General features: G+C 43.5%; 1 protein-coding gene across 6 annotated transcripts in view; it reads left to right on the top strand.

The window, feature by feature from the left end:
• The first annotated feature begins 46 nt into the window (after nt 1–46).
• LOC135389014 (histone-lysine N-methyltransferase SETD2-like) overlaps nt 47–21,583 on the top strand; it is a 45,539-nt gene continuing 24,002 nt past the window's right edge. For 2 of the 6 annotated variants that reach the window (XM_064618931.1, XM_064618926.1), the window contains exons 1-6: nt 47–122; nt 244–408; nt 2,580–2,669; nt 14,892–15,310; nt 19,145–19,533; nt 20,056–20,337. In XM_064618931.1, coding sequence (XP_064475001.1) covers nt 383–408; nt 2,580–2,669; nt 14,892–15,310; nt 19,145–19,533; nt 20,056–20,337 — 1,206 coding nt within the window. In that variant the 5' untranslated portion in view covers nt 47–122; nt 244–382. Of the gene's footprint in view, nt 123–243; nt 409–903; nt 991–2,579; nt 2,674–3,002; nt 3,046–14,891; nt 15,311–19,144; nt 19,534–20,055; nt 20,338–21,583 lie in introns of those variants that run through there. The other 4 variants (XM_064618927.1, XM_064618930.1, XM_064618929.1 and 1 more) reach the window with 4 other exon arrangements.

Raw genomic sequence — 21,583 nt, 5'->3', positions numbered from 1 at the left:
CTTTCTAAAATATTTCTTAATTAGTTCCCCTTTCTACGTGGAGATGGCGACAGCAGTCTCTAGAGCGCCATGGCGATCCACTTGTGTGATTGTGTTGGACGTGGTTAAACATGGGCCTGTGGGTAAGTTATTGCCTGTTTACGAAGAATATACGTTATTAAGGCAAGAAAATGAACGGAGATAACCTCACACGTTCACCATCGGCCTTACATAGGCAGCACTGACATTTCTGCTTCACTTTAGGCCTACTCAAACTCGAGACCCCATAACCCCGCACCAAGCTGTGTGAATATTTCCTCGAGGCTGCCTCTGCCTCGTTCCTGAAGATCATAGCAAGGACGCCACAGTACCAGGTGCTCAAGTCTGTGACATCGAAAACGTTATGTACGATCCAGAGTCGCCAACGGGGTAAGTGGGAACCGGAGATTGCATGGACGTCTCTTTTTTCCTATTTTTGTGTTTCAAACACTAGTCGTCCTCCAGGCGCGAAAATGGCGGCAGCGATTTCGCCCCCCCATCACATAATCGTTTTTGCTCTTGAACAGCTGGGCATTTGAACGTCGATCTACGTATCAACACCTCAGAGTCGTCTTTGATCGAAACTCTACCGCAGCTCGAACATCAGCAGGCGTAGCCCGTACCGTCGTTACGTCCGAAACCCATCGCTCGACGAAGTCAACTTTCCGGCCGCTACCCAACTTGCTCGCTGAAGTAGCTTAGTGCGAGAATGGCGTTAACGTGAATATCCACAGAGGCGCCAGGAGGGAACAAGTACGGTTCGAATCAGCCAGGATGCAGAACAACGCCCGATTAGTCAATGGCGAAGGATCTCTCTGAGCGGTTCGGGAAGCCGAGCCATTTTTAAATACAGCCTCGCACTTGTTCGTAATGTTCGGTTTCACACGGAGCCCAGACGTCTGCGCTCTGATTGCGGGGTCGGTGTTGTACTTCGACGACAATATACGACGTTGTAGAGGCTTGTTTGGAAAGGTAGGTGGTTTTGACCAGCGGTCGATTTGGTGAAGAGAGAATTGTGCGAAGTGGCGTCCATACCGGTCGCGGTTTGCCTCTATTGGATTTCGTGGCTGTCGTCTGCCGTTTTAATGGCGTGCCGAGGTACTCCCGTCGTGAAAACTGCGGTCTCTCGTTTTACTGATATTGGAAGTGTGCGATTCGATGTTTAGCAGTGCGCGTGCGGTGTGCCTTTGCAGGGTAAGATTCGGTTGGCTGCGTGGATCGCTTTGGGCAGGAAGGGAAGTCCGCGTTGTGAAGGCGCATCGCTTATCTCGCGGCTTGTGTCTGCGTACATCCTAGCAGGACTGTAGCCTGGTTTGTAGTTTCCCTTGTCGAGGGTGGGGTACTGATACGCGCGTGGTGCTATTTGGCTATTCTTTGTAAATATTGGGCCTATGCCTTGAGAGAAGTCACCCACTGGAATGCATACCTGCGTTGCATTGCAGTAGGATAGGGAATGCTTCACTGTGTAACTGACCTGTAAGCAGTGGGGATGTGATGGTTGCCTGAGGTGATGCAAGCTTCTTTGATTATTTGGCTCACAAGCGTATTTCCCAACCCACTTTCTTTTTTGGACGTTTACATTTCTTAACTGGATTACATTATATTCACCAGCAGATATTGTGTGATAGCGGACAACACATACGTACTTTGCTTTCGTTTTGCTTCCACAAAATATTTGTTTATATGGGGTTACTAAGCCCGACAAATGGCAGGATGGTCAGTTCACAGTGTCTGGTGGTTCGTATGTATTTGTACTTTAGTACGTACTTGCGCTGTGGAATGACAGGAATGCACATTATTGTTTATGAGCAGAGAGGAGGGCAGCAAAGGAGAGTCAATAAAAGGCATATTTAGTTACAGCACAGCCTTGATATCCTGTGTCAGCTGTAAGGTGCAGGAAACAAGCATTACTGAGAACGTGGAAGGACGTGTGTGTGTATCTGGAAAGTTGATCAATACCGAAGAATTAGATTATGCTCTCGTTCATTTTAAGGGGGCTACGTCATATATCGGGTTTGTGTTGTGTTGTGTTGTGGCATGCTATTGTTTTGCAGGTTCTTTCTTCTTCTTTTTATTTTTTATTATTATTATTTTTTTTTACCGATGGCATTTTCCAAATATTGTTCGTGCAAATACTACACTAGGTCGCCTACAGGCAACACTTTCAAGCTCCAAACAAGAAATTGCATTTTGTGAAGAAACGCTTCTAAGAAAAGATAAACGTGGCAGAAAACTGCAGATGGTGTTGAGAGAAAGTATCACTGCTGCATCCTTCCTCTTAGGAGGAAAGGTCTGTGTCCGAAATAATCCCAGAATGTTCAAAATGCCTGCAGTGCCACGTAGTCCTAATGTCTGTAGTTGGAATCCAGTGTTGTTTGCATATTCCAGTTTTCTTCTATCATATTTCAGTGAACTAATTACCATGTTGCTGTTTCACGAGCGAATGACATAAATGATAGATTGTGTAGCGTTGTGTTGCATTAGCACCTTCATAATGATTTGGCTCCAGTTGAAGTATGTTCAGTTGCCTGCCTGTACGCTTACAAGCGTTGCCCTTTCAGATCTCCAGGCACACCAGAACATGAGGTCGACGAGACTAGGTTCGAGAAGGAAACGTCTGGCAAAGACTGCGCTGGGGAGCACAATGCCAAGTGAGTACGTAATTTCATGTACAATTGAAGAGCGTACCACTTAAACAACAACAACAGCTTTATTTTAAGGATGGTGATTGGGGAGTTTTGTCACCAGGGGTATAATGATAATTAATTTTGTATATTGGGTACCGTATCATCTAATAGTATTGCTGTACAGTTTTTGTTTTAGTTTGGGGAACTGGCAGTTTGAAGGAAAACACAGGTTCTTCGGGCGAGCATTGTTTCGCTTTTGTACCGGGAGGGTGGAGGTTTCTGGGCGATCTAAGTTGCTGCAACACGTTTAGTTTGTATGTATATATCCGTATATCCGTGCAATTGTAAATTTCACAGGGAAAAAACAAAAAATACCGGCGGCGTCCACGTCCGTTCTTGGGTATGTAAACAGTCTATTTCTCTTAGCGTTAACTAGCCAAGATGTACCCCGAACAGACCTGTTTTTGCTTGCTCGGGGTTTGGCATGTGCTTTGGGAAGTGCGCCCAGCTGTAGTCTGTGCCTGACGTCTTGCTTGCTTGATGATGGTTGTCTTCTGCTGAAAGGAAAGAGAGTTTCTGGCAAGATCGGACACTAAGGGGTCCCATTCAGTTCTGTTTCATTTAACGCACATGCTGTGCGGGTGACATAGTACTACAGTGTTGTTCAAAATTCCAATTTAATTACAAATGATCGTACAAGAAAATACGGACTTATATGCAGTCGTATAACATCGTATAACAACATAATCGTTAACTGTAATGATATAAATTAGTGCACAGTGACTCTTTAATTACATGTTGAAGGAAAGAGAGGAACCAAAAAACAGAGATGAAGTATTACTCTCCAAAGGGAGCTCATTACAAGTTAAGTTACTGTGTAAAAAAATGTGACTATTTCAAAAAATGAACTTCAATTGAATGGTGGTTTAATGAATGAACTTGAAGTTGAACTTTCCGTCATAATATGCACTCTGTAGTTCTTGACCTTTGTGTAATTAGTTCAGAGATCACAATGGGCGGTGACGCCATATTGCTCAGTCACGACAACGTCTAGCGGCTCCGGCTCTTTGGGCTGTGAACAGCTTTGCTGTGCCATTGCATTCCAATGTTTTTGCTTTGTTGTTTTCTAATTTTCGTACTTCCTTAACACCCCGTTCAAGCTTTTTCTGGTTCATATTTGATATGGCTGTTTGTTTACTGTTAATGTAACTGATAACTTCCGCCAAAGTTGCTTTGCGCAGACCAAATTGCATGTCCGAGTCTTCAAGCCTTGGGACTGTTTATGTACTGCAACTATCGCCCAGTTAGTTAGGGCAATTTAATAGGAAATTAATGCTTTATTAACCCCTTGACCACAAGGAGACCCTGGGAAGGGGTCCCTTAAGGAAGCACAAAATGCTCTCAAGTCTGTGCCCATTTTTTAAACCGTGCTTTTAACCCGCCTATGAAAATTAACCATGCAAAGTGATTTATTTGACAGGTGCATAAATATATAATAAATATATAAAAAATAATAAATAGCCAAATTCGATTTTTTAAATTGCGACCGTGCGCAACGGTGGCAATGCCCGGAATAGCCGCCCAGGGTTGCTCGGACGCTATTGCTGTGTAGCCTGTTGGTTGATTTAAAGAAAGAAAGAAAGAGAAAACAAAAACAGAAAAAACGAAAGCAGAAAGTGCTGACACTGATTGGACGTTCACAGTGGTCACGGAAGTCATTACGGTCACCTTTATGACCGTAATGACTTCCGACCGTAAAGACGTTGGGTACAGAAATTTCTTGGGTTAGTCGTCAACTCACCTCCTCTCATGACGCGTCAGAAACAAAGTATGTGAGATGTCTTTCCGCGCTCATTTAGAGTAACGAGAATAACGCATTCAGAATGAGCAAAACTAATAGAAGGACCGACGTCTCATTTGCTCCTCGAACTAGCAGTCGAATGCGCATACTAGTGGAGTGCATTTTCATCACTTTTTTTTATGTGGCATAGTGCTTTCTGATTCTGGCTGATATAGGGATTCAGGATTTTTCTTTTTCTTCATCCGGCAACCCTGGAGTAACCCTGGATTTTTTAAAAAAACAATTCCAGTGTCTCGGGTTTCGAGTGGAATAATGCAAAGTTATTGTTGGTGCAGGTTTGAACGATCCGCAGTTCTTTGTCCATAGGTGCCTCTGAAGCACCTCAATAGCTTATGTATGTTTCTGTCCTTGTGCGGGGAAATCAGGCGGCTTCGATTATTGACGTTAAAAGTTTGTGTTAAAGCTTCGTGCATTGCTTTGCACTTTTGAGCAGTGTAGTCGACGCTGAACAGCATGTGTGGCGTTGTGCTCGCGAACAACAGAGGAATGAAGAAACAAAGGCTGGTTGTCGGTATAACTTCTACTACGAACAGACACAAATGAAATAGTTACTTCCGGTAGAAGTCAGGTGATTCAACGAGCGTGTGGTTTTACTTATTGCATCCCGAAAATAAACGGGGGCTAACCGCAGGTGACGTAGCAAAATACTGAAAACTTTTGGGCCCTCTATGAAAGGTCTACGCACAGGTCTCCTTTAGTGTAACACGAAGCGCTCAGTTGGCAAATGAACCATCTGGTGTTTCAACAGCTAGCTTTTTCTTCGAAGTGGAATTGTTCTGGAATTATTCACAGCACTAGTCTTCTGTGTGAAAAGCTCCCGTTAATTCATTTCCTGTTGCTTGTCAGATTTTGATGCTTCGATGATTCAGTTTTGTAAGTCGAAGCTTGATTTCATCCGGTATTAAATAAATGTAATGGCGTTGCATGTGAGAACTGCACATAAAAAACTACGTCTTTCATTTGAGGAGAACATAAAAAGTGCTAAGTTCGGGTAGTTGGTGTGACATTACTAGTTTAGGCTGCTTCTGTAAAGCTGTTTCTGTTGTCGTGTCTCCTACTTTGTCCGACGTCCCCCTTGGCAGCCTAAACTAGTAATTAACGTAAAAAAACACCTCGTCAGTCTTCATAAAAAGTGTCGCATAGTAAAACCACGAATTACTAGATTATAACGACCATGTCATAATCTCCAACCGATATGAGGAGCACGATCCGCTAGGAGCGCTACAGATCGTCCAGCGAGATCTACATCATGATTGGACAATGGAAATTTGAATTTTGAACGCGCAGAAGTGGGCGTACGACTACCGTAGCAGACGACAGCAACAGATCCTATGGAAATGTGTAGAATGATGATGATAATCTACTTTAGAAAGAAGCGACTCTCATGGGGCATCCACCTCTTGTACAACTATACTAAGGTAAGCTGAAGTACAAAGTATTGTAGAAATTGAGGAAGTAATAACTGAGCCGATGAGTAGCGCCACCTCTAGCCTCCTAATGCGGTGCTGGGAAGGGGTGCCTATGACATGGTCGCTATAATCCAATAGGTTGTGAGTAAAACACAACGGAAAGCATTAGGTTACGACTGATGCTTTGATTGATGTATACGAGGGTTGATCAAAAAGTTCCCGGACCGATTTTATTGCTGACCGACAGAAGGTGCAGTGGCCCCATCTGGGAGGTGTGGCCCTGACCAATCAGCGTGCCGCATGATGTCATCCATTCTACTCTGGGACCAGAGTTATTAGCAATTTTCTGGTCACAGGCAGGACCTCGTATACGATTTAATCATGAACATCAAACATGAGCAGAGAGCAAACGTCAAGTTTTGTGTCAAACTTGAGAAATCTCCAACGGAGACGTTTGAGGTGATTTGGCAGGCCTATGGCGATGAATCGGTGAGCTGGACGGTGTGTTTGGAGTGGCACACACATTTTAGAAGTGCTGGGACAACGATGAACTGTCAGGAAGGCCATCCGCAAGCAGCACGGCGGAAACTGTGGAGAAAATCAATGGTCTGTGGATGAGGATCGCTGGATCACGCTAAGAGATGTAGCTGACATGGCCGATGTGTCGTTTGGAACCGCTCAGGCGATCCTCACGTGCAGCCTGAACATGTGTTGCTTGGCTGCCAAGTTCAAAGTGCCGTGTCGAAGTCTGCCAAGACCTCCTCCAGGACGCACGGGATGACCCAAGCTTCATGTCAAGGATCATTACTGGTGACGAGAGTTGGGTCTACGAGTACGACCCCGAGACCAAACGGCAGTCATCGGAGTGGAGAAGTACACGATCTCCAAGACCGAAAAAGGCGAGGCAGGTCAGAAGTGCAACTAAAAGCATGCTGTGTCGTTTTCTCCGGCATTGGCGTTATTGTGCACCAAGAATTCATCCCTGCTGGCCACACTGTGAACTGTACTGCGAAATTTTTGAGTCGCCTAAGGGGGGACGTGAGACGAAAACGTCCAGAACTGTGGCGTGAATGAAATTGGGTGCTCCACCATGACAATGCTCCCTCACACTCTCCATTGAAAACGTTGGAGTTCCTTGCACGTAACGGCATGATCGTCTATCCCCATCCCTCATATTTGCCGGACTTGGACCCCTGCATTGGGATTGGGTGAGAGGCAATAGCAGAAGTCGAAAGAGAGAAGCGTTATGAGCAGAGAAATCGCTCATTATACAAAAAATACGTTTTTGTTCTGTTTGGACTGTTTGTGTTACACTGCACGTAGAAAATAAGACTTAGAAAGAAGTGAAAGTAGTGCCGCAACCGCGGCAGAGTTGCACTCGTTCCATATTTCTTTGAGGGACCCCCGAGGGCTTGCCGAAACTTCTCCACGAAACACTTTCTGCGGTAACATACCGGCAAACCACAGCTGGTATAGCCTTTCAACCGACATCCAGCACAAGCAACAAATAACTGGCTGGGTGGCAAACCTAATGGGAAGTGATGTTCAAAACATTGCATGGAATTTGTGGAAGATCAAATTCCAAAAATGTCAGCGGGAAATTCATTGGTAGGGTAGGGACTTGAATATTCTATGAATTTGAGATCTGTAAGTACCAAGGAAAAGATAGTGAAGTAGGGGAGGGGATTCGCCAAGTCCTTATCTCTGGAACCATTCCCACGGCAGACGCCACTTGACACAAATTCCAAACTGTGGGTTGTGAGCGAAAGCACCCTCCATAAATTTTTCGTTTTGGACTGCGGCAACTGCTCGGAGCCTTTCACGGAACCAGTAAATGTGGGATGTTGACGTTGCTCGTTGACGTGTAGAGTACGTCCTAAGTATAGCCGTGCTGTGTCGGCACCGGATGAATTTTCGGCGGAAAATGAAACCTCGCGGTTGCTCACAATGCTGATGCTACATCATACTGATCCGATTGCATCATGCCAGGGGATTGGGCCGGGCCTCCAAAGTTGCAGAGCACTGCTCGTGGCAGGTTTTTGAGGGTGTGTTTGTAAATTAAACTGTGCAGTGACAAGTGTTGAGCAAAAATATTTTGCGTGGTGACTCCCGATATATTGCTGGATGAACGAAGCAAGGTTTCGAGAATTGCGAAGTGTAATTTTATTGCTCCTTTTTATTTATTTATTTATTTACTCGTTCAGGGGTACAAAGTTTGGGGTAGTTTGTACAGAAAGATGTCCCGTAGTTAATGCTAGTTCTGGGACCTCAAGTTATTATCTTATTTTGTTAGCAGCTGTACAGTATATGGTAAATGTATATGTTAGGTAGGTCAAACGTAAAAAAAAAAGTACGGTGTAATACATATTAACGTGCAGTATATACAATAGGAATAGTTAAATTATTACACTAGAAATATACTGTATACATAGTCATATATGTGGCTCCCATATGCATATCGCTCATAAATATATATATATACATATATACACAAACAGGTCAGCAGAAAACAAAAAATAAATGTCCTTTGTCGTATATAATGTCCTTTAAAGGACATTTTGCGTCAACTTATGTCGACCAGCTCATGTGGCATAGTGGTTAGGATGATCACCTTCCACACCAAGACTGAGAGGTGATGTGAGTTCGAATCCTGGCGTAGCATATGCTGTCTGAGGTTGTCCCCGGGTTTTCCAGCGGACTTTAAGTAGAATGTCGGCACAGTTCCCCCTGAAGTCGGCCCAGGACGCATACTAACCCCCCCCCCCCCCCTTGTCCCTCCGCTGCTTCCTGCTGTCCCCTCTCCATCTCTCCACATCTATTAAAGACGTAAATTAAAAGATCTCAGTTTGGTTTACCTGGGATACTTATTTTTGATGTTACAAAGGACAGCTTCACACAATTTGCTGATAAGATACCCTTTTGCCTGGTTTTCGATCGTGTCTCTATTAATTGTGCAGCGACAGACACCACTCAGCAAAAATATTTTGATGAATGAAACGGGGTTTGCTGCCGTGCTAAGTGTCTACATCCTAATGTGGATGGACATCTCAGAATTGAGAGCGATATTTGAGCAGTGAGCATTTTGTGTGAATTTCATCAGGTTGCTGTGGAAACCTTGTTTGCAGATTATGAATGTCAAAAGTGGGGCAGAAGTGTCCGAAGAACATAATTCGTGCAAATCTACACATTCCCCCAATGCGCTTTATTCGTTAGAATTTAATATCGAAAATGTGTTTCGGTTTTAATTATTCCTTCCGAGGTGGTGCGATCGAGAAAGTTCGGCATTTTGAGTATTTGAGTGTATTCATATCAGGTGACCTCTCCTGGAAATACCACATTGAACAAGTTTGTTGTAGAGCTTCGCGCACATTAGGTTTTTGAAACACAGTTTATACGTGTCACCAGCAGAAATAAAATTATTAGCCTATAATATGTTAGTACGCACTAGTTATGAGTATGCCTCAATGATCCGGAACCCACACGAAAGGTACCTTGTAGACAAACTTGAGCTTATACAGAATAAGACAGTTAGGTTTCTGGTATTCCTTTGTTAGCAAGATGCGAAATCTCAAGGCTTGTTTTGATGTTTAGGCTGTACTACTCTCATTCGCATGTTGTTCCGGCTCATTTTCTGTCTCACTATCTTGACCACCCACATAAACTGCAACGCACACACAGCCACACTAATGGTCATAAGTCTTCCACATTACAATTAGGAATTTCTGAAATAGGAATAGTCTTCCTGTTGAAATTGCTTCAATATCTGATATGTCTCAGGTTCAGGCTGCCTGTGAGCAGATTCCATGACTGAATTGCTTTGTGTTGTTGTACTGTATATCCCCCCTTATATAATGGCCCATGGGGCCTTTAAGGTATATTAAACGAAATGAAATGAAATAAAATATCAGGTACCTATACAGTAGGCACAGAATACATATATACGACAATGACAATGTCACTTTTGCTTTTAAATGCAGTAATGATTAACTTCCTTTTCTGTTTTCACAAGTCCTCGGGCTTAGGCGGGCCCGCTAATGTTATGTATCTAATGTGATACGAATGAATAAATAACAATGAAATGTTCACAGCATAGATTAACATGAGCGCACAGAGATATTCGCATAAACGCTCGTTCAAATGGCCATAACTTTTTATTATGCCAGGTGCCGAGAGATAAACTTCAGCTTCTTATACCCCTAATTTAATGCATGCATATATTGCAGAAATGCAATTTGGCAGAGGTTTGCTTTAGTAGTGGTGTTACCTTGTGTCTTGGCTAGGACGAGCCAAATTTCTGCGTAACAGCTGTGTCTATGGGCAAGATTGCTTGAAAAGCATCAGCTGCAGCATTGCCAATCATATATTTGGGCTACCAAGAGTGATGACATTATCTGCTAAATCTCCTCCTGCATTATCACTGGCCACTGATATTTTTCGTGATAGACTAATATAAAATTGTTGAAGAAACTATTTATTTACCCTCAGTGCTATGAGGGCAATGCAGAGGGACGTGGTTAACATTTGACAATAGGATGTTAATATAAGCAGCATACAAAAATGTTTACTAATTAAGTACAGACTTTATACAGACCCCTTTTGGGACCTTCAGTGGACACCTTTTAGAGAAAAATATGCCACCGAAGCGGGTCATTTGTTGCAGTAATTAATTGGCTTCAGTTTACATATTTTTGTCGCGGCTGGTCGCGGCGAAGCTCAAAAGGACGTAATTCATTGGTGGACAAGGGAGTGGAAGAACGTCCTTCTGCGCTTCACCGCGACCAGCCGCGACAAAAATATGTATACCGAAACCAATTAATTACTGTAGCAAATGACCCACTTCGGTGGCAGATTTTTCTCTAAAAGCTGTCCACTGAAGGTCCCTAAAGGTGTAGTACCCATTTTAATGCCGACAGCGCTCTGCTTTAGAAGTTACGTTTTTTCACGAAACTTGAATTTGAATAATGAATGCCTCCCACTCATTCACACGGTGCACCGCTTGTAGGTGGTATCAGACAGATACTTCTAAAAAAGAAAGTTCTTCAGTTGGTGCACCCGTTTGTGAATTATTCAGCCCGGGGATTTAACTGAAACACCCGGTATTATGCCCTGTCTGGCCTATGTACACCTTACTCATTTTAGGTTGGAAAGAGGGTATTCCAAATCGCAACACTCATGTTAAAGCAGCAAACATGCCAAGTTGGACAACTGTGACGTGTAAATCTACACGGTTTGGCAGCAGCAAGCTTGTATCTGTGTGCATCTGTGGGCTGTTGAATGGAGTGTACGTGACCGGAATAACACGCCTGACAAGGCTTCATCATTATCTCTACAAGTTCTGGCACACTTGTGTGATAGGACTGAATTCGATACCTGCCCTTATCTGCATATTGATATTGCCGCTTCATTGCTTGCATTGTTTGCGTGGATGAACCAGACTTGTGACTGATCACAGGATATCCTGAAAATGTAACTAGGTCACGCTTGCTTCGAGCTGAACGGTTCGTCCGGCAGTTACTCGCTACATATTACTTGAGTTGCAAGAGTGTTACATAGAGCAGTGGGCAAGGCTTGCAGCTATGTTTATCTACATTTATCTACGTTTATCCATAATGAAGTCTCGCATATTGTTAAAATTTAGCTCTTTACTTCATTGATACCTTTGGGTGGCTTAAAGGAGCAACGAGGTGCCGTTTAACATCGCTCAAAATCCTGCCTCGTCTGTCAAGCATGTCCACCCAGTGTCGCCATGCAAAATATTTTTGCTCCACGGTGCGTTTACAATTTATTTATTTTTTACTTTTTTTTCTAATTATTTTTACAATTTTACTGCAATTTACAAAAAGAATTACTAGCCTGTTCTGGTTTGACATGAGGGTGTGAAGACACCAGATACAGTTGGGCAACCCACTGTCCAGCTGGATCAAGGCTGGATGAAAAAAACGCCACCCTATTCTCGTCAAAGTAATCGACCTCGATTACTTTGTATCTCACCTGTCATTGGTCATCACACCTTCGTGGTCACGCCTTCTTCACGTAGCGACCAATGACAGGCAAAGACACAAAGTAATCTAGGTCGATTACTTTGGCGAGAATAGGGCCCCTGGTAGGTCCCTTATGCTAGGAAGGCTCCACAACAACGTGCTTGATTGCCATGCTTTGACCAGAAGAATGCAATATGTGCATAGTCTATCGAAGAAAGCTGTCGAGAAATTACCAAGCAATTTCGTTATCAGCATTGCTCGAAACTGTGCTTTGCGGTGTCTATCAAGAGCCACCATGCAAAATATTTTGCTGAATGTGTGCTTATCACCGTGCAGTTTAGTTCACGAAAACACACTGAAAAAAATTCGCCAGGAGTAATGAGGTGTGCCCTTGGAGCCACTGCACAATCTTCTTGTGTGACCAAAAGAGCAAATCAGCCTAGCGAGCCGCCGTGAATCCTCACTTGCCACTGAAAATTCATCTGCTACGGGCGTAGAGCAGCGCTACGTGTGTAGTCTTTACGTCACTGAGTGACATCAAGAGCACTCATTCACTTTATGGGGCCCTTTGAATGTGTGGAGAGGTTTCTAGCGTTTGTGCAGATGAGATACTTCTTATGTGGGCTACAGTGCAGCTATGATCATAGTACTGAAGCACTGATGAAGCACCGATACAAATGTATTATAACATCAATTATCATCAATCATGAAAATGATTATACGAAAGTGAGCAGTATACTCACGAGAAAATGTGCAGTGCCAGAATTCAATCATACTGATGTTTTAAATATATATAAAGTTTTATATATTGGCTATATTCCCTTTTATAGAAAACAAAATCAGGAAAAGTCTTTGCTACACAGGTATACAAACGAACAACACAAACCAAAAGATTGGAAATCACACGATATATCATACATTTCTTGGATTTAACAAAAAGATTGGATGTCACAAATTTTCTTAGCTGCTCAGACGAACATATCCAGCAGACCCAGTCTTTGGCAATATAAAGTTAAATTAAGGGGTTATAACTACAAAACATCTGTACCCTTGCTAGCAATGGACACATATTTACATGAAAGATGAAAGTCACTGAAAAGGTTAGCCAGCTGTAGGGATCGAACCCACATCTTCTGGATTGTATCTGTTTGTATCTGTCCCTTCTATGTTGTTCCAGCCTCAGAACATCAGTTTATCTCTTGTTCAACATATTTACATTTCTTGCTGTTTCGAAATAGTGCAGGGTGAAAGAGTGCTGTGATGGCTTGCATATTTTTCCTGTGTTCAGTTATTGAAAGATCTCTCACACACATGCTGAAGAGAACTGAAAGTGAAAGAACAAACTGGAAGCACAGCACATCTAATGCAGGCATCTACTTTTGCAATTTTCTTTTCTCTGTTTTTATCTGCAAAGAAGAGATATAGAGAGGGTAACATTATTACTTTCATTTGCAATAATTGCATCGTTACTTCGAGAATAAGATAACTACCCGTACTAGTTTTAGGCGAGTTATGTATGTGTAGTTATGTACCACAGGTGCATTGTGTTGTGTCAGACCTATATTTCTTCAGTTATATTTATGTTTGCAGTAAATATGATCTGATGACTAGACGCTGTTGCAGCGAGTGTTTGTGCTGTGAACGCGACTGTTTTATTTAACTGGAAGCAAACCAAATAGTAAGACCCAAAAATAAAGGGTGGCACAATTTCGGACAAGGTGCAGCCAACTTTTTCCTCGAGCGGTAGGCACCTGCACGGCTGTAACCGCCTGCAGGGTCACCTTTCCTCTGTCAATGTGCATTTCCATTCGTGTGTTCTTTAACCATTTTTTTTTTAGAAGAAAAAGAAGGACCTTTCACTTTTTTAGACGACGCGTGCCCACTTTGTAACGCCGACCGTCTAACCGCAACCGGTCGTAAAACGGCGAAGAAAAAAACGGACTCTCCTTATTTTGCAGAATGCTTCCCTGTCTAAATTGGAAAAAAGTCTTTGTCGGCTCCGGGCGCACGGGGGAGAAGAACGCTTGAGGCCTTGTCACTTTATTGGGATGGGAGAGAAATTGGCGACGGAAGATTGTTTGACTCTCGCGACTTCGAGTCGCGCGCGTCTTTTTACAGCCGCTGTTAATTTTTTGCTGTTTTTAATTCGTTTCTTGGGGCTGTGATGTTTTTTAAAGGACAAAGCAATCCGTCCCTGTGTGTCGTCTGCTGAGTTGCTGTTGTGGTAGCAATCGTGCGCGAAGCAAAGTAGTTCCTCTGAGGGCACCTTATATTTCGTAGGAATTTTACTTGCCATAGTGTTTTTTTCTTCTTCTTCTTTTGTTTCTAAAACGCAGTCGCAGTATTTCGTTCTTTATTTTTTTATCGTAATTTTCACGCGTGTAAAACTCTGCGCGGATGAGTACATTGGGGAAAGGGATGTTCTAGGGCCGCGACATTCGCGCGCGAGTTTCGTTCGCGCTGTTCCGCATTTCTCGTGCGTCGTTCGTAGGATGGGGACGTGGTTTTGATCGCATGTAGAAGTTCATTGTCTTGGACGTCGTGGGCTTTTCCAGCACGATGGGGTCGCTGGTGTACGCGACTCCGTTCGACTTTGGCGGGTTTTGCCCTGGCCCGTGTTACGGACCCGCGGCGTTTATCCTGGGACTTTCATCCGGGTGAGAAGAGTAATTTAGTCTGAAAGCGATATAATTTGCGTGGAGTCTGTCCACCAGCGTACAATTTAAATTTTTATTCAACATTGTTCTTGACTTTCCCAGTCATGAAGAAGGTAGATTTTACAGCGAAGTCGCGTCCGCTTGTTTCAGCCATGGAAGACGATTTCCATAACAGAGCCGCAAGACTGTGATATTTGTAAAGAAATCTGAGACTGTAGCAACAAACAGAGAGGAGTTTTAAAATCCTGTCCCTCTCTTTACGCTATATTATCCACTGTCTAAGTGAAAAATGTCATGTGACTGCTGTTACTCATTCTTTTTCTTTTTTTAACCTACAGGGAAGAAGATGAAGTGAGCAGCACCAAGAGTGAAGGCCAAACATCTGAAATCAGTTTCAAGGACCTTGAGTCCCTAGCTATGCCCGATGTGAAAGACAGTCCACAAGTGATCTCACCGTGCGAGACCCTTGTCGAAGTACCTCCTCAGGTGCTGGACGCTTTGAACGACAATGAACATGCACCGTCCGTGACTCCTTGTGGTGAGGTGGACGGATGTGGTGTTGGTGAAGTGACAGAGAATGACATCCCAGTGGAAGGCAAAGATTGTGAACTGTCTTGTGCGCAAGTGGTGATTGTGGCCGGGAGGACAGATGCAGACGATCAGAGCAGTCAGTCAACTGAGAACACCGCGGAAGAGGGAACACAGGACGAATCTAGCGTGGCGTCTGCAACGGACAGCCAGACTTCATCGTCTGAAAGTGAGTGCTGCAGTTTTTTTGACAGTTTTAAACGACACTTTTACCGCATGACGTGAGCACACTGCCTTCAGGAACTGTCATGCAAAATGTTTCGTTTGGGAAAGTGCAAATTTCTTGAGAAAATTAGTTTACAAGAATGCGCCCATGCTGCTCCTGGCGTGGGGTGACATCAAGTCTGTCAGCACTTTTGATTGACTGCCGAGAATTGAACCTCTGTATGGAATAAGGGGATAAGTCGACTTATCCCCTTTTTACTATTTTTTGCTGCAATGACATCTTCATAGCAGTATGTACCTGCCTTAGGAAATTTAGGACCGAATTGCAATTTAATGCCAATGAAAACCAAACTTCTCAAGAATTCCAGTTATTCTTCGAAACAGATCTTATAGAGTTTATGCACCGACGTCATCCCGCCAGAGGGCAGTAACTTCGGAAATGCGAAGGCGACGCCATGATGTACGTCCCTCGAGGTGTGGTTCTGGTTTTCGTTCCCTGCCATGTGCTTTTTAGAGGACTATTAACTTTGAAAACATGGAAATTACTTTCATCGTGGTACAAATAATATTCACGCAGCACAGTGACTCTGAAACACCAAATGTACTGTGAATGCGAAGTGGGTGAAGGCACAGACAGTCAACCTACGGACCTACATTACGGCGGCAAATCTGTTAGCGACAGTAGTGCTCTCCTGCGGATGACGTCATGCGAATAAACCCTATAGTAAATATTAGTAGCCTGTCTCAAATGTGTTATGTAGTACTATAGTATCATGTGATACCTGTCCCGTCCCACTGTTTTCTCGGCGTTAAGTTTCTAGAAGTGTTGAAAGTTAGTTAGTACGAAAAGTACGATGAGGTGATGACCCTTGTGTGTCATCACTAGAGCGCGGATTTTCATACAAATGCACGTTTTCTTTTTTTTTTTTTTTTCATATAGTTTTGTGTCAGGACGATGAAGAAATGCTTTTGGTTTTGCTTTGGGGCTGATTAGGACGGTTCTATGGTGCATATAAATGCATATTTGGCACGTTATGGCACATATTTTGGATGAAAATGCATGCATAGTGCATATTCTACCATATATTTTTGTATGGCCAGGTGCGAGAGCTTTAGTCGTCTTTCCTTTCATGTAAGGTTCTGCTGGTTTCAGGAAAGCTTTCGGTCCTCTTTCATGAAAATTCTGGTAGAATATTCTTCATGAATTTTTTTTTTTGGGGGGGGAGGGGGTTTCAGCTTCCACCTTACGTCTGATGTTGTATGTGTGTGTGGTTGATGGGCTGCATTAGCATTTTGATCTGTGGCGCAGTGCCGTGAGCAAAGCCTTCAACTGCATGACTGTTGCACAGGTCTTCTTTCTTGTGTGCTCCCAACTTAGGCGCCTTTATTTTACCGTGTGGTCCCTAATCAAACGCTCCAGTTTTCTCAAATGTGCATTTGATGCAATGCTGTCATACCAACGACAAGGAAAATACATTGCATATATGGTAAGAGGGAGAACAGACAAGTCGTAAGCACAGACTCAATAGATTTAATTCTGCCAGACGACTGCCGCTCATTCCATGTGCGTCATCCTTCTTCATTCTGCATAATAAGTATACCTAACAATATTCAGGTTTTTTACTCCATATTTCAACAATGTTTAGTGGATGGTTGCATGCACATTTCAGGAGTTTTTAGTGCATATTTATCTACGCTCTAGTCATCACAAAGCTAAGTTATGCATGATATTGCACACTGCTTCTTTCGTCGCAACAATGTTAAGTTCGCTCTGCGTTGGCGCTTGATGCGGGCGGAGCAAGCAAGGTGCAGCAGAGATCACCAGCCTTACACATGCTGTCCAAAAGCTAGAAGTAGGGGAGTCGTTCATAGGATTACATTTATCAACGGCTACTTTGATGCAACCGGTAATTTGAAGCACTCGTTACAGTGATTACCATTGCGTAATTGTTTTCACCGACCATGTAAGAAATGTACTGGCGTACGTTTATTGGTGCTTCTCGACAAATACTAAATTCGGAAACCTTATATATGTGCTGAATACGATGTGGCAGCATGGGAAGCATAGTATTTGATCATCAGGATACATCCTTCGCTCGCTCATCCCAATTCGAATAATGCAGAATGCAAACACGTGTAAACATTACACAACAGACTCCACAGCATAGCATCCGGAGGGACTTTTTTTTTCCCCCACAGTGGCATTGCAGTATTGTTTATTACTCATAGCCTTGGCCTGTTGATGCTACCTTGGGAGGAGGTGTGATTGTGGCTATCTAAAGTGTGTGGACTCAGCATAACGACGTGTTTCCTCAGAACTTTTGTGATCGTGTGAGATGTTCACATCTTGCCGAATCTAATTGTGTGCTGTATACACTTCAGATTCAGATTACCATATTTTAAACAGCACATAATTACTTTTCAGTAAAAAAGAAACAGCAGTACAAAGCCTCATGTGCAAGCCTACGTGTTTTATTGCAAGAATATTAGATAGAACTGAATCCCTGAGATCAGAAGATGTTATGAAATGACGCACATGCTTAGCAATTGAGTTCATTGCAAACGGTTTGGCCCTGTGTTTCACTCTGCATTTCGGCACATTCAGTAACATGGAAGAAAATGTCATCAAAAATTCTAGAAATTTGCAAGTACAGATTACTACCAACCTGGAACACCGGGAATTGTCAGGGAAGTTGCCGAAAAGCAGCAGAAGTCGGGGAAAATCGTAGACAAGTGCTGTGATGATGTGCAGTGAATCGCAAGTGCTGATGAGTAGTTGAGCGGCCAGGTGTCAGCAACATTGCCACGAGGAGCAGTCCGCCAATACGACAAGCTCGGTGGCGAAATAATAGGGCAGCTTCACTAATATTCGATGAATGATCTGTTTTATGAAGAATCAGGTATTAAAACTTAGTTTCTTTTGTTTTGGTCAGGACATAGTCAGTGAAAACCTGGAAAAGTCTGGGAATTTGGAGGCTACAATTTGGTAGACACCGTGAGAGTTTTTCTGTTTCAAGTAGTGCGGTGAGCTAAACCCTGAATGTGCTTGAAGAAAAGCCAGTTTTTTGAAAATGTCAACACAGGAAAGAAACGGGAAAGAGGAACGCTTGAAACACAAAGCCGTTTGTTCCACAGCTTACATATGGTCAGTTAAGGAGGTAAACACTGCACATCATGGATGTACGCAACACAGGGACGAAGGGGATCGTTCGAACAAAAATAAGACAGTACGACTGCAGTCATACTGCCTTTTGTTCTAACGCTCCTGTCTTCATCTCTGTGCTGCATACATCCATGATGAATATGTACCACCTACCTAGCTACATCCCGCTTTTTCTAAACATTACATGCAGTATTGTCAATACGTTTGCAATCCAGGGATTTCCCTACACCCCCCTGCGTTTTTGCAGCACCCCCCCTGAAATTTCTCAGGTGACCCCACCCAGCTCGGCCACCAACACGTTCCGGTAGAGAGTCCGGCGCAGAGAATTACATCATGTACTGTCAAACTTGGACTGTACGACCACAGTCATGCAGATGATCGTACCACCCATTTGTCCAAAATCATTTGAAAGTGACTGTTCAATGCATATATTGCGCGCATATACGAGCAAAAGTGCCTGAGGGCACGCAAACTCGATGTGGATCATCAAGAACCATTTGCGATTTGATTATGCATCTTAATGTTGAAATGCCGTTCACAATGAATCTGTATTCTAATGTACTGTGCTCTAACGTAATAACATGTACGAATAAAACCCAAGCAGATTTCCCCAGCAGTGAATTACTGGGGAAATCACTGTTGCAATCAAACGTACAACTCCCGCGTTTTTGGCAGGTACGTCAACGAAACGTCGACGAGGGCGAACTCAGAGGGTGACACCGTCCAAAGTTAAACCCGAGCAAGACGCTCCTGTGACAACGGAAGAGGTGGGGGAAAACAATGGACCAACTACACGGAGGAGGAGCAATAGGCTGCGCTCAAACGAGAAGAAGCCCGAGACACCCGTGAAAGTGAGGACGCCAAAGGGAAAGAAGGGGAAGAAGAAGAAAGATGAAGAAGAGGAGCAAGGGGAAGAAAAGGGAGAGGCTCCCAAAGAGGAAAAGGAGGAAGTGAAAGAGAATGAGCAGGTTGAGTCTGTGGTGATGACGGTGGTGAATGTGGAAGATGAGGTTCAACTGAAGGAAGAGGTCGAGACCAAGGTAGAAGAGGAGGAGGATATAAAGGTGGGTACAGGGGAACAGTTCTAGAGTATTCTGGTAGCAAAACTTAACCTCCTTGGCCCCATACGACGTTCAACAAAATGTGAAGCACAGCTATCTGAGACTTTGTTTGTTTGTTGCCATGCCAGTTTGCTGCCACATGCCAGTGTAACTAAAAACACCCTTTTCTAAGTATTTACCATGTGCTTGACTGACTGTAGTGTATGCCGATCTTTTGTTTTCGAACACGGTGAATTCTAATTTAATTCATGATGCCAATGTGACATTGAGCTTGTTTCACCTTTTGTTGAACAGGCTGTACTTTACTTGTACAGCAACGTCCACAGTACTGTTCTGTGCCTTAACTTTGGCAAAGTACTAAGCACATATACTATCTTCAGGTTCTTCTTAATGCAGGATTTGCAATAGTTAATATGAATGAAATATAAATGCATTTTAAGTATTTGTGAAAGTGCAGGGTTGTTTTTCCAGCACACCTGCGAATGTATTTTTACAGTGTTTTTAATCCCGAATTTTCTATGACAGCTGGACAGTGAACAGGACCCTCCCAGTACCGCGGATGAATATGCCATTGTAGACGATGCAGGAGAATCGTCGGACAATGCGGGCGAGAAGGAGCAAAGCAGCTCTGCTCCAGAATGTGAGGAGAATATAAAAGAGACAGTCGAAGTTGTAAAGGTAGCGGAAAAGCAAGATGGAGTAAACGACGCAGACAAGCCCTCGGTCGCTCCGAGCACTACCACTGGGAAAGAAGAAGTTAGCGATAATCGCAACAGGCGTTACTACAGCAGTCCGGACAAGGGTTTGGTAAGTAACTATTCACGCTTGATAACGAGCGCGCATAAGTAGGGGTGTGCGCGGGTGCAGCATTGTCCACGGACATATCTGCAAATAAGCATTAATGTCTCAGCCGATGTCCCCAAGGTGGAGCCACATTGGTCCCTTTTTCACACTCGCGTCACATCCTAGAGGCCCTCCAGCGAACCACCCTCTGTGCATGCCAAGACAAACCCATGTGGGTAGCATAGAGGGTCAAAACCGGTCTGAGAGAGGGGCAGTGTCCCCACTGGTCCCCATTCCCGTCGGTCACATCCAGCACCATCTGTTGAGTTCAGAGGAAACGTTGTCTGCCGCCCCGAAGGTAATCGGCGGCGCAGCACGTGCGCAAAAGCAGTTGCGAAAAAAGGTCCAGTGAAAGAGCTTAGTGAAGCCAATATGCTGTGTCCAGTTGTGTCATCCATTGCATTACCGTGTGTTTCACTGCTATTAATGGAAGGCTTATGGAATATAATGCTCTTAAGTAGTTTAAATAGATTATGATTAGACCCTGATGTTTTAGGGTTAAACCCGATTTTTCCCCGAATTTGCACCCCGAATTGAGATTCACCTATCTCGGGTTAAACCCGATTCCTACCTGCAAAACTGCACCTAGGCTAGGCGCCTCAAGGCATCGACATACTAGTTTCTCACAAAATATGCGACTGGCCCCTTACTTCTGGCACTCTGGATAAACAGTACAGTGAACGTTTATTCTACAATAATGCCCGATTTCTCCCCGAACTCAGTCTGATGGTAATTTTTCTGCCAGAATTTGCATGAATTTTCATTATCAATTTATTGACCCGATTTCTACCCCCCGAATTTGGAAAAATATAAAACCCGAAAACTTCAGGGTCTAATTATGATGCATTATAATGCATGCAATAGCTGAAATGGATTATAATGCTCCTAAATAGTAAAAAAAAACTTTCGTCTCGTAGTAATTTTTGTCATGCAGATTTCATTCATACTGTGAGTAACGTAATGAGTAATGCTGATTACTCTGTATCTGTGCATATGTGGGTACCGTCAATTTTATCTGCATTCATAAGATCACGTTTCTTTTACCTGTCTTTTATCTTTACCCATGTCTGTTTCGTATGCACTCTCTTCGGTGCACACTTAACATGCGAGGTGCTGTTTTATGTGGAATAGCTCGATTTTGGTGAAGGAATTATGCTGCTTAGCTGTTGTCTAGTTAAAGTGTTGTAAAGATGGGAAGTTATTTTTTTAA

This window comes from Ornithodoros turicata, chromosome 3 (assembly GCF_037126465.1).
Source record: "Ornithodoros turicata isolate Travis chromosome 3, ASM3712646v1, whole genome shotgun sequence".
Taxonomy (NCBI): Eukaryota; Metazoa; Arthropoda; class Arachnida; order Ixodida; family Argasidae; genus Ornithodoros; species Ornithodoros turicata.
This window is presented reverse-complemented; position numbering and strand designations above follow the sequence as displayed.